Consider the following 26,103-nt stretch of genomic DNA (forward strand, 5'->3'; position numbering starts at 1 on the left):
CACAATCCGCTCGAGCCGGACCTTAGTGACCGGTACGTTGCTCGCCGTCTGTTCAACCTTGGTTTCGCGTCTCGGACCGCGCCTATCCTGATTTCCGACCTAGTCATGAGCAGCGAAGTAAGTCCGCGACTTCTTTGCTTCTCCTAGCCCTGGAATCCCAATCTGGACCGCCAAGCTGATAGCGTAGAGATCTTCTGAGATAGGTCGATGGCAGCATGACCATGCCTGGATTGATCCATAGTCGTTCTTCACATTGGAGGTGTAGCTGTGGCGGAAGGAGAAGACATTGTTGTAGAGGTCGTATTAGGTAGCAAGCGGGCTTTTGTTGGGCCCATAGCCATGGTAGCCGCGTAGTAAAATACATGGGTATATCGTCGAAATTATTACTTTTGCGCATCCGTCCCTCTCATCGATAAGGTGTCTCACGCGACGCCAAGGATCGTTCTTCGTCTGTAATGTAGAATGACTTGGATACCATGATTTGCATTGGGTCCTCGTCATCACTACTCGCAGAAGAGCTCTTCATCTTCAGGCTCCTCTGACTCTCGTTGTCGCTTTGATGCTTCTTAGAAAGCTTCTTAGATTCCTTGGGTGGGACCTGGGGCAGAGCGCCGTCATACCAATATTTGTCGTTATTCTTGTGACCAGAGTCATTGGATTTCCGCGTTTCCACCACTGTAGATAACTTGTAAACGTCGGGACGTAGACTGTCTTGTTTCTGGTTGCTCGAAGCACCACCCATCGCATTGATCGGATTAGACTTTCCGCCGTAGGAAGGTCGTTGAGTTGAGAGTCCCAAGCGGTGCATGGCGAGGAAAAATAGTGGTCGCAAGGTGGCAAGGCTACCTGCAGTGATAGCTAGTCCTTGCTCAACGGTCGACCAAATAGCGATATCGGTGGTAGCCCAGAGAAAGTCGGGCGAATTGAAGAAGCGGACAAAGGGAAGGCGAGCAATGACAGCAGCACTTGCGATACAGCCCATGGTAATAAGTGGGACCAGAGCAACCTTTGCTCTCCGCTTTAGCTGCAGGTCCCATACGAGGAATCCAGGAATAATGGCGAAAGTGAAGTCTGAGATGATGCTGAAGGTACTGTAGGTGTAGGCCAGGCCAACGATCAAGTCGTTACTGACGCACACGGCTAAGTCGTGATCGACCCAGAACCTGTACACCGGCCAGCATTGGAAGACGACAACGAAGAAGAATGCACCGCCGGCCACGATCGAAGTCAGCATGGCGAGATACAGGATCCAGGTGTGTATACGCTTGATACTGATCCTGAGGAGCAGATATCCAATGGAAAGCTTCGCGAAGATCATGGCCCAGCTGTAGAAGATATAGCAGAACCACCAGCAATGTCTGGCCCTCTCGATGTCTTTCTTGGACAGGTCGCGGTGGTGACGCCCGGTGCCGTATTGTATCCCGATATTAGATGATATTACATAGAAGAGCATGAACAGCTGGCCAGGTTAGACATGTCAAAACAACTCGAGGCATATACGGCGTACCATGGCCATTCCCATCAACCAATCGTCAAAACCAAAAGCCTTCACCATCTTCACCCGGACGAAGACCCTCAACATGTAGGCCAGGACAGCAGTTGCCACAAAGGCAATGTTCACTCCAAGGAGTTCCGGACCTCGATTTGGGATCGACATATTGGTGTTCGTACGCAGTTCGCAACGAGGTAATCGGGAAACCCCAGGACCAGGAAGGCCCTTCTCGAGGGATGGTATTCTTTCATATTTGCAGCAGCTGTGGGCCATGACGGCGGGCCTTGCCAGTCGCCACGTGAAGTGGGCCCCTGCCGTGCACTGGGACCCAGCTTCTCAACCATTCGGCTGTAAGCGTGGTTTCGTTTCAGGGCAAGGACCTGGCCGAAGAGGGTGTTTAGCCGTTCGCGCATCGTTTGGGTAAGTGTGCATGAACCGCACGAAGCCAACCTCGGCAGCTAAATGTGTTCGCTCTTGGGTCGCAAACCAATGGTGGGGACGAAACATGTTACTCGAAGCAGCTAGTTCTACACTTTCGTGCAACGACATTCCCGCGCGTCTTTTCATCGTCGGGAGAACGAAAATATCGTCTGCATCTGCGTGCATCTTGAGCTCTTGGACGCATTGTGGTGGCCCCGCGTCGCGTGCAGCAGGCGGGCAGAGTCAGCTTGGACACACGAGTCGCGAGATTGTCTCTTGACGTCCACATACAGCCATGGTCGTCCGAAGGACCTTCCAAAATATTCCCTGTCGCGGTGGATCCACGTGGAGCTTAACCGCATTTGGTCAGGCACGGAGATAACCCGCATCATGCGCAGCTGGAATTGGTTCTTCGTCCTGCAAGCTCTCCACCCCCTACTCCTACATCGGTCTACGCCTTACACTTGAACCAAACGATGCATGGTCTGCGGACAAGATTCTCGGATGGCCTTGAAGACCGTATCTGAACTTTCTTCAAGATGTCCATGCAGCCCCTCTCCATGAGGCAACGGTGCACACAGTTAGTGGCCGCTTGGGCACACGATGCACGACTCCCAGTCTGGACGTGGACGGGCTGCAAAAACCATCACACGCTAAGGGCCGATGTCCGTCCAATCGCGCTCACTCAGCTCAGGAGCTTTGGTGTCGCAGCAGAGCTTGTCGAGGGCATAGGAGCCAGCTCCGAGCCGTCATGTCGGTGCTCTCCCGTCGCCTCTCATATCCAAGCCATCTTGGACCAACCGGTAGGCTATCGCAATTAGTCTGGCACCAGGCCTTGGTGTTGATGGCCATCCGCGCTTGACAGGAGGCACTTGGCGCGCTGATCATGCTGAACATCACTGTGGGAGATCATGCTCGAAAAGCACCGGCACGCCTTAGTATCAGGAAACTCGGCAGTTGGCCAATCTCCGGCCCACAATATTGAATCGCAGCTTCACGACTCAACTACCGGTGCTCCGGATCCTGCGACTGGGTCAGAACCAGATTGTACCATCATGCCACATCCAGAACATCCGTACGGAGTGGTACCGATTGAACGACCTGATTGTCTTCGTACGATAGTTAAATCAACAGGCTGGATCCTCAAAAGCCGCGGCCAGAAGGGAGAAACACCATAGTGTATAAGCATGCATTTGCTTGAAGACCCGCATGTTCCTTTCGCACCACACTAGGGTTGATTATGTCTATAGCCATAGCCACGTCGTGTAAGGATACCTCTGCATCCTTAGTTTGGATTTGGTCAGCATGTCACCTTCGGTTCCCCCTCCAGAAAGCACGGATACAAGCACGCCTTGTGTCATGCTCAGAATTCTTCGTACGATGAGTGAGCACTACTGTATACTACATGCCATAAAGCACGATCAGCACGCATTCGTCAACAAAGTTCACGTGCGCCATGGGTCACGGCCGTTCCTCATGACATCTCCGAGATTCTGACCGCATACAACTTATGCGGCAACATCGCTGCCGGATAAATTGTAGCGGAGGAGTGCGGACATCACTCCGCGGACTGCACACTTGTTTGCTGTGGAACTTCTGGAGCTGCTGTACAACGCCGGCCTTTCAGTCCTGAAACATAGGCTCCACTCGGGTAACACCATGGATGCGCTTCGATTCTTCGAGACTCTCGCTATCGCTCACGACGTTTGACGTCACTGTCCTGCGCATTCGTCTGAGCGGAGCATCTGCCGTGGTTTGCTTGCAGGATCGTGGAACATTAGCTTCGAACAACAGACACAGTCGAGACCCTGTCTTACGAGCGCGCAGTGAGCGGCCGTCCATCACGCGTCGCACATCCTAGTTCCGCGGATCTTATATAACCACTCGATCACTAATCCGGTCCCTCTCTTCTACAATACAGCCGCGATTTAGAGGGAATGCTCCCACGTCACATGGACTTGGCAAACAAGTGCTGCATGGTTGCCATGGACATTACACTGCAGGTTGTCAAGTCCGACCATGAATAGCGAGCTAAGTGCAGCAGCAGGCACTCCGTTCGACAGCCTAAAATATACACAGAGTCTTTACGTCACACCTCGCCATACTGTGTAGAGCTTGAGCTCATTAGCGAGAACAGTGAATTCGTGTGTATCTTCCGTCGTGGCTGGTAATGTGCAGCAGACACAGGTATGGTACGCTAAATAATCGGCTGAGCACAAGCACCAACTCGGCCGAGATTTTTCTTAATTGAAGCACCTGCCACGCGAGTGTGTAAATCAGTACATATACCAACGCATGGTTAATAAGGATAAGAACTGGCGATATGCTTGCTATCTGTATCTAGTTCACTTTTTTACTGACTTATCAGTGTGCACATGTATTTAGAGTCATGGTGGATATCATCAAGACTCAACATACCAGCATAAAGCGCTTTGAACGAACACGTGTTCTCATCTTTATAATTCGTCTTCAAATCCAGTTCTTAGGCCTACCAAGATTCCTAGTAGATGCCCAAAAGAGGAATTTTTGAACGTGGACTTTCAAACTCCGCCAATCGGATTTGAAACAGGTGCGAATATTCCACAACTGGTACACGATATTGCTTAGAGCCTGAAGACCAAAGACCACAGTACCACGGTAGTTGGAAGTGGAGAAGTTCTTCGTGCTACTTCCCAAATGACATAGAAAAAAATTAATACTCCTTGCTCTCATATCTACAACTACTACTTGTCCAACTTCTTACCGGACAGTAATGCATCCGAAAACAAAATCACATCACAACATGAAATTCTCCCTCGCCCTCCTCGCGTGCCTACTTGCCGCCTGCGCCTCCGCGAGACACGTCGACGGCGGCGTAGCCTGCCGAACCGATGCAGACGTCGGCACTTTAACTTGCTGTGCGTAAAAACCCCCATATACCTCGTCGGTGCAGGCGCTGATGCATACATAGCTCCGGACTACAACCAGGTCATCATGTGTGAGAGGGGACCCATGGTGCCCAAGAGGCTGGAATGGAGGCCGTTCTTGAACTGTGAAGCCATTGGCAGGATTGACGGCGTGGGCTTCAAGTGTAAGTTGGGGTGTGCGGACTGCATGTGCGTGTTCTTTGAAGACTGATAGTGTGCGTTAGGTGACTGGATCAGCCATAAATGCGTCCACAAACCGACGCAAGACGACCCGGCCTATTTCCCTTATTAATGAAATTAGGGGGCAGAGTTTGTGCCTCTATCGAGCGATGTGGTTGCGCATATGCATCACTTGTCGGACGGTGTGTAGTGGTTAAAGCCTCGTGCTTTGTCACACAAGAGTGCTCGGGCGTCTCGACCTTGGTGTGTTAGAAGTTGTGGCAGAGTCGCAGGCGTTCCTCTCTCTATGCTGGACAATCGACTATGTTTTCAGAATTCACGGTTCTGCTCCTGGACTATATATGCTATTCTCCATAAGATGGAAGAAAACCCATACTTGCTACATCACTCAAGCTATAGTTCCTGCTTATCCGCCAACAGCCTTGCGATTTTTCCCTTCCCAGACTAAATCTACGCGCCACTCTTGTACTTGAACCTCTTCAGTCCCCGTACCCCGACGTTGATCTTGAACACACTGCCAGCAAACTCGTCCACACCCTTGCCACCCTCTCCGCTCGTGCCACCCGCGCTGGTAATAACAAGGTCTTCGCCACAGAAACAAGGGCAGGTGGGCTGCGATGTTGGAACCTTGATTTCGCCCACGATCTCGCCTTCCGGGGAGATCTTGAGGACATGAGATCCGCCATGTAGTGCCGTCCACATGAATCCCTCCTCATCGATGCAGTGGCCGTCTGGCACAGCGTCCTTGCCATAGCGGTTATCTTCTGGCATCGTAAAGAAAGGTCGCCTGTTTGTAATCTCGCCGGTCTTGGGGTCGTAATCGAACTGGAAAATCGTTTTCGTGGGGCTGTCAGCCCAGTACATCTTGTTGTCGTCCTTGTTCCATGTTGTGCCGTTGGGGATGGCAATGTCGCTCAATGGCCGGTCGAGAGATCCGTCCGTGTTGAGACGGAAGAGGGCGCCGTGCTCGTCCCAGTCAGAGACTAGGGGGTCGAACATGAAGCCAGCCCAGAAGCGGCCTTGCGAGTCGACGGCACCGTCATTGCCGCGGTATTTCTCGTGTTTGCCAGCTTTGATCTCATCTTCTGACCATACTTTTTTGATCCAGCGGTATTCGCCCGTTTGCTTGTTGGCGATGCCGTAGCCGTATTTACCAGCGAAGGCGAATTCGCTAGGGTTGCCTTCGATGTCTGCTGTGCACCTGTAGTTTGTCAGTCGATGTAGTTTTTGCTTTGATCCAAGGGTACATACCCTATTGAGATATCAAAGTCCTTAATAACTTTGAGACTCGATTGTCCAACGTTCAAATCAACGCGATGAACTTTGCATTTCTCCACATCCAGGAAGCGAAGTGTGTTTGTGTCGTCTTCCCAGAATGGACCCTCACCGAGCGAGCAATTCATGCGAAGCCATGGCTAGATAATCGTCAGTATTTAGTTGTTTTAGTTCGACAAATGTCCCATTTCATAGGGTTCTGGTCCTTGAGTACTGCGATCAACGACCAGCTGATCCGCCTAACACTCAACAAAGACGTTTAACATGGAGATTGCATGTCTCGATGCCACAACATGTGAGGAAGTGGCCTGAAGAGTTCACTCCCATCATGTGTATTTCACACCACTCGACGTGACTGCGAACACATTACACGCTTCCAGCCTCATCCCACCATGACCTCAGCGGGGTGTTTGGATGTTTCCCCCACCATCCCACCCCACATCAGCCGCAAGCTCAAAACGTACCTCAGTAATCTCCCACTTCTTAACTTCAGGCATTGTAGCTTCCGTGGTCGTCGTAGGCGAATGCGATGCGCTCTCGACGTCTTTGGCGATGGTGATGGTATCTTGGTGATGCTGTTGTTGGCTGTTTGTACCAGCAGGCGCGCCTCCCGTCAACGCGCCTCTGATCGCGGCCCACAATTTGGATAGCGTCACGCCCATTACGTCCCGATGAGCCGCCGCTTGGTGTCCTAGACCCGCTTCAACGTGCACTACTAGAGACTGTCGACTGCGTAGCTGCGATGTGGTTGGCACGGTTCGAGCTTGGATAATGCTTCTTTGGTGTCGCCAGAGGAAAGATAGATAGGATGAAGTATTGCAGTGGAAGTTGTTCCAGGAGTTCGCATTATCGAGGCGATTGCAGGTACATATCGAATTCCCTTCCATGCTCCAGGGCCTCAAAGTGCGCATGCATCTCGGTCATATGGTAAGCACGGATAGCCTCCGAACTGTCCCAACAGCATACAGAGCTCAATTACGATGCGCGCAGCTCGTTTCAACGAGGGTATACATGTGTAAGAGCACGCAAGTAGTATAGTGAGCTTGTATTGCTGATAGATGTCAAGATTGATGAGGCGACAAAAGACGGCTGAACGGTCCGAAGACGCCAATCCTGTGACACTTGCACCGTCCACGGGGAGTAACAAATTCCCGTTCCGTTTAGGCGAGGTTAATGGGCTGCATACACACTTGGTGTGTACATAGCAGCTCATGTGAGATGTCCCGTATATACCGAAGGAATTTCACTGTGCAAGTATTTTGCTGTTCGTTGTGAGCGTTAGAGCTTGTTGAGCTTTCTTCATATATTAAACGAGATTTTGTGGCGGTTACACGGGAGGACCTGCAGACTAGCCGAGCTATGGATATCCGCCAGTGTTCGCCATTGAATGGGCTTGAAATCGATGGAAAGTCCCTGAACGTTCGCGTTAATCTTCAGTGGTGCTAGCGTGCAAGTGGGTAGTGATACAACTGTCCAATCGTGGATTTCACTTTGTGTCCGCAATAGACAGGTAGGTGAGTCTTTTTAGCTGGACTGACTATCGACGGATGAACCGCCATGGCGGGACTGTCATCTGCGTTGGACCGAGATGAGCCTCATCTAAGCAACCAGGAAAGTCGAGACTGACCTAGGGAGACAAGCATTACAATTCTCAAAATTACGTTCTCGACCCAGCCATGCGTCATGGAAAGCTGCTCCCATGATGCCCATCCGATCGCATCCTACATCTTGGCAGACACATGCTCTGCTACCTTCATTATCGTACCACTCAAGTACAGCACGAGCAATCATTGCAACTCGAATCTCTAATCGGGGGAGGTGCAGCACACGTCTTCTGTGAGTTCCATGGCACTGTACTGCTGGGCGGCGCATTGCCTTTCACCGTCGTCACCTTGACCAAAACCGGGATGGCAGATCCAGTACTGAGGCTGAAAGTGCGGTGGCGAAGGACTGATTACACGTTAGTATCGAGCCAATTTGAACCGGTTTCGGGGTGACTTACCGCGCAGCAGACTAGCGATCTCGCCAGAATGGGATGTAATGGAAATGTACGTCGCATCGTCGTTCTCAAAGATATCATCTAGCAGCGCTTTGCTTCGAATATCCTGATTAGCACTGGGCTCGGCTTTCAGTGGGGTCCAGTATGGATCGTCCTCAGGAAAGCCCTTTTCGAACTTGAATTTTGGGAAGTTCTTCTTGATGTAAGACTTGGTACTGCGGCGATCGCACGTATGTGCGCTGATACCCTCGCGCAGGAGCTCCTTGATGACGGGCTCGAACTTGGAATGCCCGTGCAAAGGCAGACCCTGAAATGTTAGGCGAGCGGTGTCCAGGCAGCGATACAAGGGAGAGGTGTAGTAGCTCTGAGGCGCAGAGATGTTCTCGTCTTTGAGAAGGTGAGCCCAGAAGGCGTTGACTCGGTTTGCTTGCTGGACGCCTGTGGTGGTCAACTTGGCATCAGCCCAAGTGGTAGTGCCGTTGCCGTCGAGTTCGCTCCAGTAGCAATTCCAAGCTGGAGTACCAAAATACGTTTCCGCCGCATTGTGGAAGCCTTCGCCATGGCGGCCCATGAAGAGCAAAGCATAGCGCTCATTCTCCGGGCCTCTCTTATTCAAGGTGGAAATGTAGTGAGCCAGACGCTGCCATTGCGTCGACTTCTTGTCGTCAGGACAGCTGGGATCGGATGGATATGTACGGTTGATCAGACCAAAGTTTGTACCAATGAAGTCGAATCCCGATGGCGTTGTAGTGTTCTCGTCCTGGAGGAAAAGACCAGTCACGACGCTATACTCAAGGTGCTTCGGGGTGGACTTGGCATTGACGCCCGTGGCAGCAAGAAGGCCATACAGGAACGCACGTGACATGGAAGCATGCATGACTAACGTTAGGGTTGCATGTGCGGATAAATGGAATGTCGACGACCCGGTCCCGCCATGACGGGAACTCGACGAGGTTCTTATAGGTATGTGTATTGAAAATGTCGAAGGCGTTCCGAGGTGTGGATGCAGGCGGCGAAAAAGTAGACAGTGTAAGGCTGGCAGCCAATCAGTGCAAAACGTGATGCGGGCGAGATACGACGTCACGTGCAGCATCAGCTAATTACTGCAGACCGGTCTCCAAGACTCGGCTACACCTGCCCTTCGGTGGTCCGCATTAGCTCCACAAAAAAGTTGGAGCTTCAATTCTGAGAAGTCGAGCCATCCGCGGCAGCACCAACGACAGCAAACATGTTTGAAAACCTGTGCGCGCTCCAATTGGACTCGGATCTCTTCGCGCAGGCGATCCACCCAGAAGAGCCAATCGTCGCGGTTGGACTCGCCTCTGGGCATGTCCAGACGTATCGACTGCCGCCAGGCGCGAGCGACGACAGCGACCCGGACGAGGCGCTGGCTGCGGAGAAAGGCTTTGGACACATAGCGACGACGTGGAAGACGCGGCGGCACAAGGGAAGCTGCAGGACGTTGGCCTTCAGTGTCGACGGCTCGTCGCTGTACTCGGCAGGCACGGATGGCATCGTCAAGGTCGCAGACACGACAACCGGTCGTGTTACGGCCAAGTTCGCCGTGCCGCTGGATCTGTAAGCCTCACTGCGGTAGCTGCCAAGATACAGCACATTTGCTGACTGTGTGCAGAGCGAACGGCGGCATCGATGCGCCCACCCTCGTCCACGCCCTCTCGCCGCAATCACTCATTCTCGGCACCGACTCGTCTGCGCTGCACATCTACGACATCCGCGATCAGGGCGCCAAGTCGGCATTCAAGCCACAGGCCACGCACCGCCCACACGACGACTACGTCTCCTCCCTCACGCCTCTGCCACCCACCGAGGCGAGCACCAGCGGCTTCAGCAAGCAATGGGTCACTACCGGAGGCAGCACTTTGGCTGTCACCGACCTGCGCAGAGGCGTCATGGTGCGTAGCGAGGACCAGGAGGAGGAGCTGCTCAGCTCCGTCATGGTCACGGGCCTGTCGAAGAAGGGCACCAGCGTCGGCGAGAAGGTGCTGGTGGGCGGCGGCAATGGCGTTTTGACACTGTGGGAGCGCGGCGTGTGGGACGACCAGGACGAGCGCATCACCATCGATCGCTCCAAGGGAGGTGGCGAGAGCTTGGATGTCATCGCCCTGCTTCCGGACGGTGTTGGACCTGGTGGAAAAATTGCCGCTGTGGGCTTGGGCGACGGTTCTCTGCGCTTCGTCAAGCTCGGGCCGAACAAGATCATTGACGAGCTCAAGCATGATGAACTGCGTCAGGAAGGCGTCATCGGACTTGGATTCGACGTCACGGGCAGGATGGTCAGCGGCGGTGGAAAGAAGCTGAATATATGGGGCGAGAAGACCTGGCAGGACGTCCCCGAGGACGACGAGGATGAGCAAGAGGAAGAAGCTCCCGCAAATGGTAAACGCGAGCACGAGAGTGATGAAGACGAGGACAGCGACGAGGACATGGAGGAAAGCAGTGAGGATGACGAGCCGAAGCAGAAGCGCAAGAAGAGGAGGAAGGGCAAGGGCGGCAAGCAAGCAAAAGGCCACGGCATCCTCCACTTCTCCGGCCTGGCTTGAGCATCTTCCTCCAACAGCGACGAGTACCTGGAAGCGCACTGAATTTGACAAGCATGCCTTTTGTCACATTTGATTCTGCTCCACGTGTTTCTTCGTGACTTCCTCCTTGAGCACCCGATGTGACCCGGCCAAGTTTCGCTTGGCTATGCTGCAACGTCAGAATTTTACAGTTTTTTTCAACAGCGTGCTACTTTGAACATTGCGCAGTTCTGAGAACATGGCCAACGAAGAATGGGCTCCTCCTTTCCTAGACGGACCCGTCCAGCATGCACGCGATTGCGCGTACGTGTTGACTCCAGGTAGTACGGCCCTTATCGCTCTTTCTCAAATTGCTCTCGCCACTGACACTAAATTTGCCCGCTAGGCGCCGCCTGTAATTGCTACCGATCATGGGACCTGGAAGTCTTCTCGACCGCCTCAGCATTCCAGCCTGCTACAGCCCGTGGCCCTGATGACCAGAACGGAAACTTTGACGAACACGACCAAGCCACAATTCAAGCCTTTATCAGTCGCAAACATGACCAAGGGGACGAACGCCGGCTCCAACGCTCCTTCTCTCTTGAATTGTATCAACCACTTACCCAGGGCGAGATTCGCATTCTGGAGCTTTATCCAGGCGAGCGCGATGCGCCACTGCAGGGAAGCCTACACATTGCCAGCATAGATTTTACACATCTCGCAAGAGCAAGTGACCAGTCGACCACACGACTCACCAATCACGCAATATCGCTTGGGACTAGTCAGCCATTCTGGTACACAGCCCTTAGCTATGTTTGGGGTGAGCCCACCTTCAACCAATCCGTACGATTTGCGGCAAGGTCTGTGCCAATCACCAGCAGTCTAGCAACGGCTTTGTTCCGACTGCGATCCCTTGAAGAGAGCATTTTTCTGTGGATAGACCAGATCTGCATCAACCAAACAGACACTCGCGAGAAAGAACAGCAAATACCTTTGATGGGGCTGATCTACACTCATGCAACAAACACTGTCATATGGCTGGGTGATGGGGACGGACAAGACCCGCACCTAGCTTTGGAAACGATGGAGCATGTGTATGCAAAATTGCAGATGAGCGACGTGGAGATTACCCCGGATGATTTTGAGAGGCTCGACTTTCCACCAGCCAACCACCACGCCTGGCATGCAGTGCGCCAAATTCTTCAGAGGCCTTGGCTCTCCCGTCTCTGGACTATACAAGAAGCGGTTCTTTCGAGAAACTTGTTCGTCATGTGTGGTAACGCTGTTGTGAACTGGGATGATCTTGCGGCATGGTGCTACGTTCTGCAGCACTGTCAAATCCTACAGTGGCTCGCAAGCGATAAATCCCAGGGCTGCCTAGAGCATAGTGCCTCTTGCTCTAGAAGTAGATTACCGTTTGGTGGTAGTGTGATTAATTCACTGCAGGCCGACCGTTTACAGAACTGGTCACTCAGTGAGAAAGAATATCTTCTGAATAGCTTAGTGCGCACAAGGTATGCCCAAGCATCAGATCCGAAAGACAAAATCTACGGTAAGTTACCGCTATCTGCTACGCACTTCATAAACATCGCTGACTTTGTGTTTGCAGGAGTACTGGGTATCGCAAGATCGAATATAACGCCTGACTATACATCATCCAGGACGGCTCGAGACGTCTACCATGAGGCATGCTTAACACAATTACCAGCCCTCGTCTACGAACTTTTGAGCTGTGTGGACCATGACTTACCTCTTGAGCCCTCTTGGCTACCAGATTGGAGCACTAATCGGGTAACTGAGGCACTAGGTTACTCTACAAAGGCTTGGACGATGTATAGTGCCGGTAGGCGAGCAAACACGAAAGGCACAGTCTCAATCGGAAGACCTAGTAAGGTGATTCTGAGCGAGAACAAAACGAGACTTACCCTCAACGGCATCGTCTTCGACAAGGTAACAATTCTCGGACGTACCATTGAAGACGTGGCGCTCGATATCGAAGATCCTCACATCGGCAACAGTAGCTGGGCAAGCAATGTTCAGCTTATCAATGAAAACTACAAACATGAGGAGTACCCGGCTTCAGATAGCTCTGTATATGACGCTTTCTGGAAAACACTCTTAGGAGGGCGCGATGCCTCTGGCACGGCAGAACCAACAGCAGAACATAGCGAGGTCTTCAGCCTCATTCTAGATTCCACAACGGGTCAAACGCCTTCTCTGGCTGGCCAGACCTATAGTTCGCGGCGAAGACGAGGCTACTTCACACTCAACAGTCTCCGATCTAGGCGACCAGCGAAAGCGCTTGGTGATCTTCGCACAGCCATGCGTGCTGCACTCACGATGAGACGCTTTGCCATTTCTCAGAAGGGCTTCTTTGCTCTAGTCCCGCGCGGAACGCAGCAAGGAGACGTGATTGTGGTGTTTGAAGGCGCGTGTGTACCGTTTGTGCTCCGGTCGATGCAAAATGAAGAGGAAGAGTACGAACTTCTCGGCGAGGCCTACATGCACGGCATCATGCAAGGAGAAGCTCTGCATATGCCAGACATGAGATTCGAAGACGTGACTCTAGTGTGAGCGGCGCTATTGCTAGGAGGTGGACTTTGCTCAAAAGCGGTAGCGAACATGTCGGCAGTGCAGCCGGACCAGCCGCCAACGACATCCATCGCAAAGTATACCGAGTTACATCAAGCCACAAAACCCAACCTTGATCCCTGTACCGGGTCGCATGTCGGTTTCCCCGGTTTTCTTGGACTCGTTTCATTTAATCTGGGGTAGGTCGTTTATATCCGGCTCAGCCATTGGCTAAACACCAAGCGAGCTTGAAGATTCGTGGACAGCTTCGATAGTGCTTAATATAGTCGAATCGCACTTTCATATGTAGCACTGGTGCGAAACTGGTATCGGCCGTCTTGGTGTTCGCTCTGAGACCATGATGAGTGGTGGATATGTGAATAAGGAATCTTACGGCGATGATGCTTGGGGGGCTTGAGGTGATCAAGTCTAGACATCACGGGGCTTGATCATGATCCTGTGCCATCGGCCCTTAGCTTTGGGCTCATATGTGGAGTTGACCTTGCGTTTCGAAATTCGGCTCTTTATAAACTCTCTGAAAACCCCCATTCTTCAGCTATCCCATCCTCATCATACACGCACACACACAAGATGAAGCTCTCAACAACCCTCTTCTTCGCCACTGCTGCATCGGCGCATACCATCTTTGTTTCCGTCAACGGCGGCAAAGTCGGCGACGGTGTTCGCGTTCCCTCATATGATGGACCCATCAACGATGTGTCATCAAACGACATCGTTTGTAACGGTGGACCCAACCCGACCGCAAGCACCAGCACTGTCATCACACTTCAGGCTGGCTCCAGCGCAACGCTGACATGGCGCCACACCCTGACGTCTGGCGACAACGACATCATTGATCCCAGCCACAAGGGTCCCGTCATGGCGTATCTCAAGAAAGTATCAGACGCCAAGACTGATTCCGGTGTCGGAGGAGGATGGTTCAAGGTATGCCATTACATCTCTTTGATGATATAGCAGGGCTGACATTGTGAACACAGATTTCCGAAGACGCCTTCGACGGCTCAAAATGGGGCGTTGACCGATTGATCGCCAACAAAGGCGTGCAGACCGTGAAAATCCCAGCGTGTATCGCTCCAGGCCAATACCTTCTCCGTGGCGAGCTCATCGCCCTGCACTCTGCGAGCTCCAGCATGGGCGCGCAGTTCTACATGGAGTGTGCGCAAATCAACATCGTGGGTGGCTCTGCAGATAAGACACCGGCGACAGTTAGCTTCCCTGGCGCGTACAAACAAAATGATGTTGGCATCATTTACAACTTGTACAGTGGTCAGAAGACGTACACCTCGCCCGGCCCAAGCGTATTTACTTGTTAGGTAGATAGGAGGGAGCGACGAGTAAGAAAGTGGAGCATGTATGTAGCTTCGACAATAGACGTGATATCCAAGATTGAGCGAAACATCGCGACTGAGCCCAGATTATTAATTGTGTGCAGTGCTGGGTGAGATAGCATTCGGCCCTTTGTTTTCATCATTCTAAAATCTCAGTCATATTTCTTGAACTTAACAAGGCACTTGAATACCGGTAACTCACGAATTACCCCATTCGGCAATAGCCACAGGGAAACCTGAACCTTGGAAGCAGTCGATATCGTCACTGCTCCGCATTGTCATGCAACACAACACAGTCATAACGCCCTTTCAAATTTGCTCAGACTATTAGTCAGTTCAAAATACGAAGCTTAAGGCGATACTGACGTTGCGGAATGCTGCTTCCGCACGCTGGAAGGATCAAGCTTGGCGAAAAGCAAACGTCAACGAAGCCGACCGATAACGTTCCATCTAGTCTTTGGGCAAGACTCTCCCACCTTCCTCTTTCGAACATGTTGCCAAGGATGTACTGCCTAAGCTATGCCTGGTAGTCAGCTTGAACATACAGTTTGTGGGGCCGCCGATGTGCTTCCGTGTATTGGTGCGGCTTACACCGTAGAAGATCGACGATACCTACCTAGGTATTTAGGTTTCTGACTAGGTATACAATCCGATAAAAGCTTGAACCTTTCCTTCCTTTGCGCTGAGTGTGGTACAATAAGAAGTGCTGGGAAGTCCAAGTGCCCACCATGCGCTTCACAAATTTTGTCCTTGCTGGTATCGCAACCGCGAGCACGTATGCCTCACCTTCCAGACCTCGCCAAGTGAAGACCGCAAGCGAGCGTCTCGGACTTACATGGCTAGGCGGAAATAGTAGCCTGCCAAAGATTCTGTACGTCATTCTTCATGGACCACCAAGATAGTTAATGACTGTCGTAGCGTGCTGTACACCGGAGGCACAATTGCTAGTGGCTCGATATATGGCGCTCTCGATGATACGCAATACGGTCAATTGCAAATTACTGGAGAAGAAATAATCGCACGAAACCCGTATCTACTCAACCACACCCAACTTGCCGTCTCGAACTGGACCTCGGAAGAAGGCTCAACAGGCACCAACGATGCGCTGGTGATGAACATGACGCGATTCGCACACGATGCACTCTGCTCCGAAGACAGCGACATCGACGGAGCCGTCTATACGCACGGCACAAACTCCCTCGAAGAAACAGCCTTCCTCCTAGACAGCCTCGTGAACTGCGCGAAGCCCATCGTCGGCACAGGCGCCATGCGGCCTTTTACTCACATCGGCTACGAAGGCGATGCCAACTTCTTCGACGCCGTCATGCTAGCCGCCAGTCCGGAGTCGCGCAACAGAGGCCTGATGGTGGCTTTCAACGCGCGCATTATACCCGGCTACTGGGTGACCAAGTTACACAGTACAAATCCTAATGCTTTTGGCCCAACAGCCGGAGGCGATTTGGGTATCTTCATCAACAGCTTGCCCGTGTTTTTCAACACGCCGTCTCAACCCCTGCACAAATACAACTTCGACATTAGTGCAGTCTCGAATTATAAATCTTTCCCAGCGCTGCCTAAAGTCGACATTCTCTATGCCGCCCGCGAATTCGACGGTAAGCTTGCGCTCGACGCACAAGCAAACGGCGCGCAGGGAATCGTGATTGCAGGCACTGGCAACGGCGGGGTACCATCGGGGGGAGACGAGATTCCCGAAGCAATGGAGAAAGGGCTGCAGGTGGTAGTGGGTACGCGCAGTCCGTATGGTCCAAGTAGTCCGGCTCGAACACCTACTTTTGCGAAAGCAGGGTTTGTACATGTCATCCAGGCGAGGATCATGTTGCAGTTGGCTATCGCGAGTGGGATGAATATGAATCAGACCATTGATCTTTTTGAGGGAAGGTTCAGGAAGGCGATTGGGCAGCCGTGGAGTCCTAGAGGTTAGATCATGATATCAGCCATCTGTACCCATAGCATGTATGTGGGTGTTCGCAGTATGTTTGGATAGCGTTCATTGCTACGCATTGCGCTAGTATACGTGCGACTCTGTCCAGACTTACACATTGCTTGCAGAGTATCAATCAGTGTCTTGAGGTAGTCGCCAAGGTTCGCATGTGGAATATTACAGGATTTCTTATTGTTGTTCTTCAATTCCAACCGATGATGCCCTCCGCTACTGTTAGAGGCCCCTTAGTAGAACTAGTCATCACGGAGACTCTGCGCCCAATAATACCGACGTCGCCTACTCCTAGATCTAGCCGCTGAGGCAGCTGCATGACTGGCGCCATACTCGAATCCAATGAGAACGAATATAGTGGAACACTTTGTTGTGGTGACGAAGAGAGGTCGCCGTCCCGACTGTCTTCCATATTAGCGCTGCTGAGAAATAACTCTTGCTACGAGCACTCACTGTATGACGACCCAGTGTTTGTCGTTCTGCTCTTCCTCGTTCCAGCCTTCCAACTCGACGCTTGTCCCGCGACTCGAACATCTGTTGCTGAAGAAGAGGAGCATATCATCTTCGGATTGTGTGCGTTGGAGGTGATGTGTTGGTCGAAGGACAGCTATTGAGCCCCCTTGGCTGATGCGCGTTGAGTTACCGGTACACATTTCGTTATTCAGATTGAATGTCGGGTGACTAGACAGCTTGTTGTGATAAGATAGTAAAGGGGGCGAAGGGTAGTGTGTTTAGGTAAGGAAGAAGGCTGGTTGATGGAAGAATGGGAGAGGATACGGCTTTTGCATGTACTTCTGTATAGACATAGACAAGTCTACAGATGGGCAAGGATACTTGGAAGAGGTGTTTGCGCAAGTTGGGGTTGAGTCCTAATGAGTGTCTTTGAGCATGTTTCATGTGGGTACCTGATTGGCTGAACTAGTGCGTACTGAATGCCACCACGGTACTCCAGAACATCAGATGACAGATGACACTCTGACAGGTTTGACAGCTCAAATAGACGCCTTGAGGACCTTGAACGCATCAGCACGCGAGCCCAAGAACCTCTCTTCCGCGGTCTTCCAGTTGATGACATTCCAGATGTTCTTGACGTATGCAGCTTTGCCGTTCTGATACTGTAAGTAGTAGGCATGTTCCCACATATCAACTCCAAAGATCGGAGTCTCGCCTTTGCCCACAACTGGATCTTGGTCCTTGGTGGTGACGATCGCAAGGCGTTGTTGGTTGCCGGTGTCAACTTTAATCAACCAGCCCCATCCGCTGCCTTGAATGCCCAACAGTGCCGTATTGAATGCTTCTTTGAACTTCTCCTCGTCGCCCCAAATAGACTTGATTTGTTTGATCAGTTCGGGAGCTGCACTACTCTTTGCTTCCGCTGAGTCTGCGGGCGCGAGATTTGACCAGAACAAGGAGTGGTCTAGTCGAGAGCAAGCCACAGTCAGTGTATGTTATATCGAAAAGAGTGTCGGCAAGGGTGTACGGATGGCGGTACTCGCTTGATCTGTTAGGCTGGAAAGAGGTTCAACTTACTAAACGAAAGTCAGCAAAAGGGCATAAAAGCCGGTGTTTGTTACTACTGCTTACCTGATGTGGCCGCCAGCATTGAACTTGATGCCCTGTTGTAGAGACACTTGCGACGTGATATCACTGGTGTGTACCGCCTCGGCTTGTGTCTTCAACAAGCCATTTAGATTCGTGATGTACGTCTGGTGATGCTTGCTATGATGGAGCTCCATGATTTGGGCTGAGATGTGGGGTTCCAACGCCTGTCAGAAGGTGAGTATGACGCGTGCGGGGTACTCATAGGACATGGTACTGACATCGTATGAGTACGGGAGGGGTGGTAGTGTGTACTGAGGTGTAGACATTGCTCCGAATTCAAATGGCTGTTGGTCTGTTGCGAATATACCAGGTACGATAAAGATGAGAGTAGATAGACAGAGCGACAAGCTCAAGTGAGACACCATCTTGATCGCCGCGCAAAAGTTATCCACTGTTTTCCGGCAGCTTTGTCAGGATGGCGTGTCGATACCAACAGGGTGCTCTTTCAGTACAATGCCCAATTGGGAAATGGCTCATTAAAGTGCTCAATTGCGCGCGTTCCGTCTCTTCCTTGATTGGCAACTACGACACCAAGCTTTATATCTATGTCGTACTCCACGCGCCTGAAAAGAGATCGAGGACCCTCGTAATTCACTATTTTCAGTCGATGCAGTGTTGTACCGATGATGACGAAGGTGGGAGCTGATGACAGTTTCACGTGCAAGGCGCGATAGGGCCTATGATGGCGTATGGATGGTATGAATGGATAAATATCGGAGCCTACCGCGAGAGCTTCCAAGATTGTCTGTCTACCGTGAGTTATCTGGTGGTGAAGACAGGTGGACGCTTTGTCAATTCGCCGAAGCTCCCGAGGTCTTTGAAAGGCCCGGGCGTTTCTTACCAATCACAAACTGTCAGACGCAGGTCTGCACCCAACACGCCAGACATCCTTTCTAAAAGGTAGCAATGGTCGATGCAATAATACAACTCATGTATTAGTCTAACACAAATCACCTGAGGACGACGGTGACGGGATGCGAGGAAGTGTACGAGCGGCTAAGCGGAAGACCAGCCGGAGATGAATGTTTGATGCTGGATTTGGATTAAGGACAATGAGACGAACATCATAATTTCAAAAATGAATCGGTGTAGAAATTACATCCTATTGTTGTGCGCGCAGTCGAACTCAATGGGTCTGCTTCTGAGACATGAGTAGCTCCTTCACACATCTGGGGACTTCGTGTGCAATGTGGAGAGTGCACACAGTGCACGGGACGATTGCGGAGGTAAGCGAGTCATGTCGGTCAACAACGCGGGGCTACTTGAACGCACCGCATTAGTTCGTCAATCATTTCCCTTCTACGTTAAAGTCGCCTGGTCAACAATTTGGACGCAAGTAAGCGGCATAAGCTTTTCTATGGTAAATGCTTGAGTCTCCACTAGGGTTTTGCTCATTGTTTTGCCCATCGCTTTAACCTTTCGTCTCTCGTGGTTGAGGCTCAGGAGACAAAATGGCATCCATCCACGACATCGAAAAGGATTTGCAAAAACATGCGGTTAGTGCACCTTCTCTCTTCCACGTTCCTTCGAAATCTCACACAAATCTCAGGCCAATCCACATGTCGACGATATAGACGAAGCTTTTGACCCCGTCGCAGTTCGCAAATTGATATGGAAACAAGACCTCCGCATCATACCGCTCGCCGCGGGCATTTATCTCCTATGCTTTCTCGATCGCTCAAACATCGGAAACGCAAAAACATTAAATGCTAATGCTGGAGAGTCTTTGCTGCAATCGACGCACATGACGAATTACGAGTACACTATCGCGCTCATGGTATTCTTGGTCGCGTACGCCGTCTTCGAAGTGCCCAGCAACTACTTCCTAAAGAAACTAAAGCCGAGCCGCTGGATTGCTTTCCTCATGCTAGGTTGGGGTATTTGTACAATAGGTCTCGGAGGCGCAGAGAACTATGCGACAGTTACGGCGGTGAGGTTTTTGTTGGGCATGTTTGAAGCGGGACTGTTTCCGGGACTGGTGGTAAGTGTTGGTGTAATACCTCAGGTACAACTTCTGCTGATTGCTTGTAACAGTATTACTTGACATTCTGGTATCGCTCAAGAGAAAGAAGTATGCGCGTCGCCATCATCCTCGCCAGCGCGACGCTCGCAGGTGCGTTTGGTGGTGCGATTGCGTATGGCGTTGGGCATATGCAAATGGTTCAAGGACTCGCCGCGTGGCGATGGTTATTTATCTTGGAAGGAATCCCTTCCTGCGTTTCGTCGGTCGCGGTGTGGTTCATTCTACCGGATTATCCTGAAGAAGCATCATGGTTATCGACACCCGAGCGCGAACTGGCGGTCGCGCGACTTGAAAAGGAAGGATCGAAAGGCAACGCGCCGTCCCTGAACTGGGAGACTGCGAAGGCGACGCTACTGGATGGCCGCCTGTGGGTGCATTATGTCATCTACTTTGGCATCTCGGCACCTTTCAGCTCACTAAGCTTGTTCACGCCCACCATCACTGCTGGCTTGGGCTACGAGAATCTCCAAGCTCAGCTCATGACGGTACCTCCATATGCAGTGGCCTATGTGGTTTCGATCATCACAGCGTGGTCATCAGACTACTTCAACGCGCGCGCCCTTCATTCGGCGGTCCTATCTACCGTAGGAGCGATTGGCTTCCTTGTATCTGCACTGCTTCCTGCAGACGCTTATCATGCGAGATACGGATGCTTGATCGTTGCAGCCAGCGGGGCATTCTCCTGTATTCCGCCACTACTGGGCTGGCTGAGCAGTAACATGCACAGTACTGCTGCGGCTGGTCTTGCCATCGCATTGAACGTTTCTTGGGGAGCGCCGGGACAGATTCTTGGAGTTTGGATCTACAAGGCAGATGAGAAAGCGAAAGGTTACCCTACAGGTCATTGGGTGAACTTTGGCATGTTAGTCATGGTTGCATTGGGATGTATTGGTCTGCGATTTTACTACCAGTCGAGGAACAAGCGAATGCAGCGATTGGGTCCAGATGCGACAGGAATGGTGAGGGAGTTCAGCTACTAGGGCTCTCAATTCTCGGCATAAGTAGAACCAAATCAATGCATTACGATGGCTACAACGCAGCTGTAAATAACTTCCGAGGTCTGCATTGATTCGTTGGCATTCTCCGCAATGTGAGAGCAAGAATATCTACAAGACACCTTCCAACTGACAGGTCCAACTCTCCGCCTTCTTCGAATCACCAACGCCATCCCAGCGACTCGCATTCGGATACACGCAATGTGTTCTCTGACTCTCCACCACGCCGTCCAATATCGTATCGTTCAAAAACTTCGTGCCAACAAGACTAATCGGCGCACGATCATTCTCCACCCAGTCCACCATCGCCAACAGTATGTTGTGCTGCGTATCGTTGAACCCTGCTGCAGTTGGTCGTTCAACGCCCGGTTGTCCTATTGCCCACTGACCGTTACCACCTGCACAATGGCCCATACCTGGGACAAAAAAGAGGCGGAAGAACTCATGCATCTCATTCAAGGTGAGATTGAGGGCTTCGGCAGTCTTTTGAAAAGTGCGTGACGCGACACCTGACATGACTGTGGGATCTGCACGACCGTGATATGCAAGCAGTTTGCCACCACGCGCGTGGAACGCTGAAACGTTGTGCGACTTGTCGCCAGCGATCTGGATGCCGCCTGGGTTGAGATTGGTCGCGAAATCCATGTGTTTCGTGGTGAAGTTGAGCGAGGAGAACGAGGTGTCGTTATACACTGCGCCTCGCCAGAAGTCATCAACGAGGCCATAGTTGAGTGATGGTATCGTGGTTCCGTTGTCAACTTTTGTATTGGTGGAGAAGACACCAGTGGGTGTACCGAGTTCGAAAGATGGGTAAACAATGTGGCCAGAACTGTTTGCGAGTGGTTGGTAGATCTCCCGTACGGTGTTGACTTGAGCAGCGGTAAGACAGACGGAAGAATTCAACACGCCAGTACCGCAAGCTAATATGGAAGGATCGAAGTTGTGAAGGGTCGGGTTGTCGATGACACCGTCTTTGACGCCATCCAGAGGATCCAATAACGCGACTTGCGCCGCAACTATGGCTGCCCATTGTGCTGCACTGACGTAGCTGGGCGAGCTGAGGTCTGGCCACCCAAGACGGTGCGCAAGAATCGCTTTGGAAGCAACGATATGAAGCCAATCGGTAGCCATGGAGCCCAACAAAATGCCATCGAAGTCTTCGGGGTAGAGAATCGCCTCTTCGTAGCCCTGTCGGCCGCCTGTACTGCACCCCATGTAGTAGTTGTAGTCGCCTGGTCGACCATAGTAGTGCTCAACGACTTTTTTTCCCGTTTCTGCCTCAGCGTGAATTGCCCGGTACCCGAAATCATTGATGTTTTCCGGCTTGTTTAAGAAGAAGTCATATCCAGCTTGTCCATCATGGCCACCATTTGTACCGAAAGTAGCAAAGCCGTAACTAGCACCCGTCTGAAGATTGCCGTAGTCAATGCAGCCTCCAGTGCCGCCGTTACCAGTCGCGAGGAAGCGTCCATTCCAATTGTCAGGCAGCCACGCTTCGATTCGATCGGTACTTGATGAGCTGGTGTTGACGTTCAAAACAGCTCGACAAAGATCTGTAGTCGTTCTGGCCACGTTATATCCGACAGCGTTTGCGCATGATGGAACGAGTCCCGAAAGATCGATCGATGTGTTGTTAGTGAGATGTGCAGTACTGAGCACATTCACACCAGGTATAGTGTTTAAGGAAGTGGCCAATTGTTGGCAAGCACTCAATCCATACGCCATGGTCGATGTAAATATGGAGATGTCGTTTCTAGAGCAAACCCAAGAACATTGCGGGTTGTCCATCACCTAGTATTTATTGCCTCCCACCGCGTTTGCCAAGGTATCGACTCGGTCCTTCTACCGACAGCGATTTCCGAGGTCTGGTGGATCTCGCAACGAGAACCGTTCAAGATGTGGGGAAAGCGGAGTATTTTGCTTGTACCCAACGCTAGGCGACGCGAGTCATTCAGCCGCTGCATGTGCAGTGTCTTGATGTGGTGATGGTGCCGGTAAAGCTTCGGGACTCTCGTTCTACCGGTAGCGCTCGCCTTCCAGCTCCGATGCATCATAACACTCTTGTGGCGTTAGTCTCATCCAGATGACTGTGCAAGTTTGGGGCCTTAGCAGACGAATCATCTCACCATCCCTGTCTGTAGATCGCAATGAACGTTTCTTGGGGTTGCTAGTAGACATCTCACGCTATGGGTTCGCCTAGAGCGTGCACGACTTGATGCGTGATCTGTTAGTCGTGCTTATGGGTTAAGGTTGGTACATAGACAAATTCATTTAGACGATCAATACTATGATGTCTCTTTTGCGTCACAGCATCAGCAGGGATACGAGCTGCTGCAATTATTGGGACCCGCTGGTCAAAGAGCCTGAATATCTTCGAGCGATTTTCACAGAAATGGAGGACGTTCAAAATGATGTGGAAACATGCAGGTTTTCCTGTCGCTTTGCAGCTCTGAGATGGCTCGCTGACATTTTCTCTCGAACATTGCCCAGCGGGCATCATTAACATTACTATATCATTCGTAGCGTGACGTCTATATGTCTTGATCGGACATTTTACAACCGGCAGCCTATAAGAGTAGGATTCCGAATACAAGCGTAGACAGCATTATACACATAAGCGTAGGTATCGTAAAAGCAGCAGAGTTACCTGTGTAGGTGGGGCTTGCAGGGCCTGTAATCGTAGCAGATCCCGACTCAGAGGAAGATGCCGCAGGACTCGTGGGAGCGTTTGTTTTATCGACGAGCGAGATGAGTTCGGATACGATAGAGGTGAGGTCGATTGAGGCGGTTGGCGTAGGTTGAATGGAGTCGATGATCGAGTCAAGCGCACCGGCGACTTCGGATGCCACGTCGATCGCGGAGATGGATGAAGACCCACTGGAAGAAATGGACAGAGTCGCGCTCTCACTGAGTGATGCTGAGATGGACGCGCTGTCGGTGGAGGAAGCTGATAGTGACACACTGTCGATCGAAGATACTAGTGTTGAGGAACTCTCGATAACTGAGCTCGACAGACTTTGATCGCCGGCAGAGATAGGGTCGACGATAGTGCTATCGGATGATGTCGATACCGCGGAAGAAGACTCGGTTACCAAGCTAGCCGATAGTGTGGGTGTTGGAGAACTTGACAGTAGCTCCGAAGAAGACGCTGATAGGATGCCCGATGATGAAGCCTCAGATCCAGATGCGGTGCTTGAGGCTGAGACGATACTTGAGGCTGAGGTATCGCTCAATGAGAAGCTCTCGCTCACTGACAATGAAAAGCCGCTCGACGACGAGCTATCTACGGAGGTGATAGGAATTACTGTAGCTAATGTCGTGATACTACCTCCTAATCCAAGGTCTAAAGAAGACGGCATGTCTGTGGAAGTGACGATTAAACTTGCTTCCGAGCTCACTTGACTCACGGGTGAGGACGTTGCTGATGACGATTCGCTGCCTCCCAAGCCTAAGCCAAGGGAGTTTGGGTCCACCGTCGAGCTCGCGCTCATGATTAACGAATCCATAGACGAGACTTCAGTTGCCGAACTCAAAAGCGATGAACTGCCGCCAGAGAAGATAGGGAAGCCGCCTGGGTATCCCTCTTCCCAAGGGTCCGACAAGTAGCACAGACCGAAGTTTGAATCGCATCCTCCTCCGCACTGCTCCACTTCACCTCCGCAAAGTCCTTCAGGGCTACGTATATGTCAGTCCAATGATTGGCATTTATGATGAAGGCAACATACCCGCAGCAATTTCCGAACCCGGAGCCCAAGCACGTGGCACCACCATTGGAAGCACCGCACCTCCCATCTTTGGAAACTACACGGCAACAAGGTGGCCCGCCATTGTGATGTGTGTATTCAGGTTGACTGGTTGGAAGCGATGAATAAATGGCACTGGGCTGAGCCTCGCGGTAAGGCGTTGGTCTGCTAACAGCCGAAGGGACAGGGTACTCGGCGCCCAAAGAGGGGTGTAAAAGAGCGAAAGCCGTAAGGGACCAAATGAATGTGGGTTGCATCATGAGACTGAAAAGACCGTGACGAAGCAAAAAGAACGGAAGGTTGACTGGGAGATGAAATTTTAAGACATGGGAAGAATTATACTTGTTGCTTGTCTACCATTAATGTTTTGATTTGCACATCGCTGGAGGCATCGGAATTGGATCTATGCATGTTATTGGCAATTAGCGCAGTGCACGCTCGGCAGGGAGAAGATCTCGTGAATTGACCTGCGCTTCAAGCCATTTCAATGTTCGCGTCCTACGAGATTCATCACTTTCGCCCTGCCTTTTCGATATGGGTGCATCTGCTACGATATCTTAGGAGCAATCATGGTGATAAAGGGTGAATGTCTTGGCTCTGCAGGAAGCGATGGCAGTTCGGCGGGCGTTGGTGGGAGTGTGATGAGCATGATCTGGTGGCGCGGATACGCTCGGATATGCACTGTACGCTAACCACCTACGGCCAACAAGAACGAAAAGAAGCTCCGAAGAACACTCCCTTCGTGCTCCTAACTCCTCTTAATCTCATTCTTCAAAAATGTCGGTCCAGGACTGCCGAAGATCTGCTTTTGGGATTATAGAGGCTGCAATTCCACCCCGTTCATCTTGTCCGTACCGCGCCATGCGACTGCCTTGTTCAAAGTACCTATTCAAACAACAGTTCAGCCTAGATTGAAGCGCGATCATCTTGTATCCGATCACAGAGAGATGATACATGAATTCTCTAAGAAGAATCCCACCATCAGACAACTCCGACGCAAGCTGCACGGGTGTGTTGAGCATTCCAGAGACAACTTCATGTAGCCTTATGTCCTAAAACAAGTCCATGGCGATTA

General features: G+C 51.5%; 17 protein-coding genes across 17 annotated transcripts; 9 read left to right on the forward strand and 8 right to left on the reverse strand.

Annotated features, from left to right (window-relative positions):
* Positions 1 to 143: 143 nt before the first annotated feature.
* SNOG_00121 (hypothetical protein) lies at positions 144 to 341 on the reverse strand (the record flags this gene model as incomplete). The annotated part of the gene is made up of 2 exons (XM_001790764.1): positions 144 to 225; positions 253 to 341. The coding sequence occupies 2 exons, from the start codon at positions 339 to 341 to the stop codon at positions 144 to 146; spliced, it is 171 nt and encodes a 56-aa protein (XP_001790816.1).
* A 65-nt stretch (positions 342 to 406) lies between these two features.
* On the reverse strand, positions 407 to 1,657 carry SNOG_00122 (hypothetical protein; the record flags this gene model as incomplete). Its single annotated transcript, XM_001790765.1, has 2 exons — positions 407 to 1,459; positions 1,508 to 1,657. The coding sequence occupies 2 exons, from the start codon at positions 1,655 to 1,657 to the stop codon at positions 407 to 409; spliced, it is 1,203 nt and encodes a 400-aa protein (XP_001790817.1).
* Positions 1,658 to 2,451: 794 nt separating this feature from the next.
* On the forward strand, positions 2,452 to 3,034 carry SNOG_00123 (hypothetical protein; the record flags this gene model as incomplete). The annotated part of the gene is made up of 2 exons (XM_001790766.1): positions 2,452 to 2,715; positions 2,858 to 3,034. The coding sequence occupies 2 exons, from the start codon at positions 2,452 to 2,454 to the stop codon at positions 3,032 to 3,034; spliced, it is 441 nt and encodes a 146-aa protein (XP_001790818.1).
* A 183-nt stretch (positions 3,035 to 3,217) lies between these two features.
* Positions 3,218 to 3,447, forward strand: SNOG_00124 (hypothetical protein; the record flags this gene model as incomplete). The annotated part of the gene is made up of 2 exons (XM_001790767.1): positions 3,218 to 3,296; positions 3,329 to 3,447. 2 exons carry the CDS (start codon positions 3,218 to 3,220, stop codon positions 3,445 to 3,447), a joined length of 198 nt encoding a protein of 65 aa, XP_001790819.1.
* A 1,247-nt stretch (positions 3,448 to 4,694) lies between these two features.
* SNOG_00125 (hypothetical protein) lies at positions 4,695 to 5,110 on the forward strand (the record flags this gene model as incomplete). Its single annotated transcript, XM_001790768.1, has 3 exons — positions 4,695 to 4,809; positions 4,863 to 4,982; positions 5,043 to 5,110. The coding sequence occupies 3 exons, from the start codon at positions 4,695 to 4,697 to the stop codon at positions 5,108 to 5,110; spliced, it is 303 nt and encodes a 100-aa protein (XP_001790820.1).
* A 338-nt stretch (positions 5,111 to 5,448) lies between these two features.
* SNOG_00126 (hypothetical protein) lies at positions 5,449 to 6,401 on the reverse strand (the record flags this gene model as incomplete). Its single annotated transcript, XM_001790769.1, has 2 exons — positions 5,449 to 6,199; positions 6,250 to 6,401. 2 exons carry the CDS (start codon positions 6,399 to 6,401, stop codon positions 5,449 to 5,451), a joined length of 903 nt encoding a protein of 300 aa, XP_001790821.1.
* Positions 6,402 to 8,234: 1,833 nt separating this feature from the next.
* On the reverse strand, positions 8,235 to 9,149 carry SNOG_00127 (hypothetical protein; the record flags this gene model as incomplete). The annotated part of the gene is made up of 1 exon (XM_001790770.1): positions 8,235 to 9,149. One exon carries the CDS (start codon positions 9,147 to 9,149, stop codon positions 8,235 to 8,237), a length of 915 nt encoding a protein of 304 aa, XP_001790822.1.
* Positions 9,150 to 9,500: 351 nt separating this feature from the next.
* SNOG_00128 (hypothetical protein) lies at positions 9,501 to 10,833 on the forward strand (the record flags this gene model as incomplete). The annotated part of the gene is made up of 2 exons (XM_001790771.1): positions 9,501 to 9,850; positions 9,906 to 10,833. 2 exons carry the CDS (start codon positions 9,501 to 9,503, stop codon positions 10,831 to 10,833), a joined length of 1,278 nt encoding a protein of 425 aa, XP_001790823.1.
* A 217-nt stretch (positions 10,834 to 11,050) lies between these two features.
* Positions 11,051 to 13,365, forward strand: SNOG_00129 (hypothetical protein; the record flags this gene model as incomplete). The annotated part of the gene is given in 4 exon segments (XM_001790772.1): positions 11,051 to 11,135; positions 11,198 to 12,305; positions 12,323 to 12,343; positions 12,453 to 13,365. 4 exon segments carry the CDS (start codon positions 11,051 to 11,053, stop codon positions 13,363 to 13,365), a joined length of 2,127 nt encoding a protein of 708 aa, XP_001790824.1.
* Positions 13,366 to 13,413: 48 nt separating this feature from the next.
* On the forward strand, positions 13,414 to 13,724 carry SNOG_00130 (hypothetical protein; the record flags this gene model as incomplete). Its single annotated transcript, XM_001790773.1, has 2 exons — positions 13,414 to 13,562; positions 13,673 to 13,724. The coding sequence occupies 2 exons, from the start codon at positions 13,414 to 13,416 to the stop codon at positions 13,722 to 13,724; spliced, it is 201 nt and encodes a 66-aa protein (XP_001790825.1).
* A 229-nt stretch (positions 13,725 to 13,953) lies between these two features.
* SNOG_00131 (hypothetical protein) lies at positions 13,954 to 14,765 on the forward strand (the record flags this gene model as incomplete). Its single annotated transcript, XM_001790774.1, has 2 exons — positions 13,954 to 14,307; positions 14,361 to 14,765. The coding sequence occupies 2 exons, from the start codon at positions 13,954 to 13,956 to the stop codon at positions 14,694 to 14,696; spliced, it is 690 nt and encodes a 229-aa protein (XP_001790826.1). The 3' UTR covers positions 14,697 to 14,765.
* A 674-nt stretch (positions 14,766 to 15,439) lies between these two features.
* On the forward strand, positions 15,440 to 16,595 carry SNOG_00132 (hypothetical protein; the record flags this gene model as incomplete). The annotated part of the gene is made up of 3 exons (XM_001790775.1): positions 15,440 to 15,582; positions 15,630 to 16,456; positions 16,537 to 16,595. The coding sequence occupies 3 exons, from the start codon at positions 15,440 to 15,442 to the stop codon at positions 16,593 to 16,595; spliced, it is 1,029 nt and encodes a 342-aa protein (XP_001790827.1).
* Positions 16,596 to 16,855: 260 nt separating this feature from the next.
* SNOG_00133 (hypothetical protein) lies at positions 16,856 to 17,318 on the reverse strand (the record flags this gene model as incomplete). The annotated part of the gene is made up of 2 exons (XM_001790776.1): positions 16,856 to 17,066; positions 17,119 to 17,318. The coding sequence occupies 2 exons, from the start codon at positions 17,316 to 17,318 to the stop codon at positions 16,856 to 16,858; spliced, it is 411 nt and encodes a 136-aa protein (XP_001790828.1).
* Positions 17,319 to 17,527: 209 nt separating this feature from the next.
* Positions 17,528 to 18,752, reverse strand: SNOG_00134 (hypothetical protein). The gene is made up of 3 exons (XM_001790777.1): positions 18,486 to 18,752; positions 18,250 to 18,431; positions 17,528 to 18,082 (listed from the first exon to the last, which is right to left on the reverse strand). Exons 2-3 carry the CDS (start codon positions 18,266 to 18,268, stop codon positions 17,658 to 17,660), a joined length of 444 nt encoding a protein of 147 aa, XP_001790829.1. The 5' UTR covers positions 18,269 to 18,431; positions 18,486 to 18,752; the 3' UTR covers positions 17,528 to 17,657.
* Positions 18,753 to 20,340: 1,588 nt separating this feature from the next.
* Positions 20,341 to 21,270, forward strand: SNOG_00135 (hypothetical protein; the record flags this gene model as incomplete). The annotated part of the gene is made up of 1 exon (XM_001790778.1): positions 20,341 to 21,270. One exon carries the CDS (start codon positions 20,341 to 20,343, stop codon positions 21,268 to 21,270), a length of 930 nt encoding a protein of 309 aa, XP_001790830.1.
* A 126-nt stretch (positions 21,271 to 21,396) lies between these two features.
* SNOG_00136 (hypothetical protein) lies at positions 21,397 to 23,059 on the reverse strand (the record flags this gene model as incomplete). The annotated part of the gene is made up of 2 exons (XM_001790779.1): positions 21,397 to 22,838; positions 23,050 to 23,059. The coding sequence occupies 2 exons, from the start codon at positions 23,057 to 23,059 to the stop codon at positions 21,397 to 21,399; spliced, it is 1,452 nt and encodes a 483-aa protein (XP_001790831.1).
* A 793-nt stretch (positions 23,060 to 23,852) lies between these two features.
* SNOG_00137 (hypothetical protein) lies at positions 23,853 to 25,077 on the reverse strand (the record flags this gene model as incomplete). Its single annotated transcript, XM_001790780.1, has 2 exons — positions 23,853 to 24,952; positions 25,011 to 25,077. The coding sequence occupies 2 exons, from the start codon at positions 25,075 to 25,077 to the stop codon at positions 23,853 to 23,855; spliced, it is 1,167 nt and encodes a 388-aa protein (XP_001790832.1).
* Positions 25,078 to 26,103: the final 1,026 nt, after the last annotated feature.

The sequence above is a fragment of the Parastagonospora nodorum genome, assembly GCF_000146915.1.
Source record: "Parastagonospora nodorum SN15 chromosome Unknown scaffold_1, whole genome shotgun sequence".
Taxonomy (NCBI): Eukaryota; Fungi; Ascomycota; class Dothideomycetes; order Pleosporales; family Phaeosphaeriaceae; genus Parastagonospora; species Parastagonospora nodorum.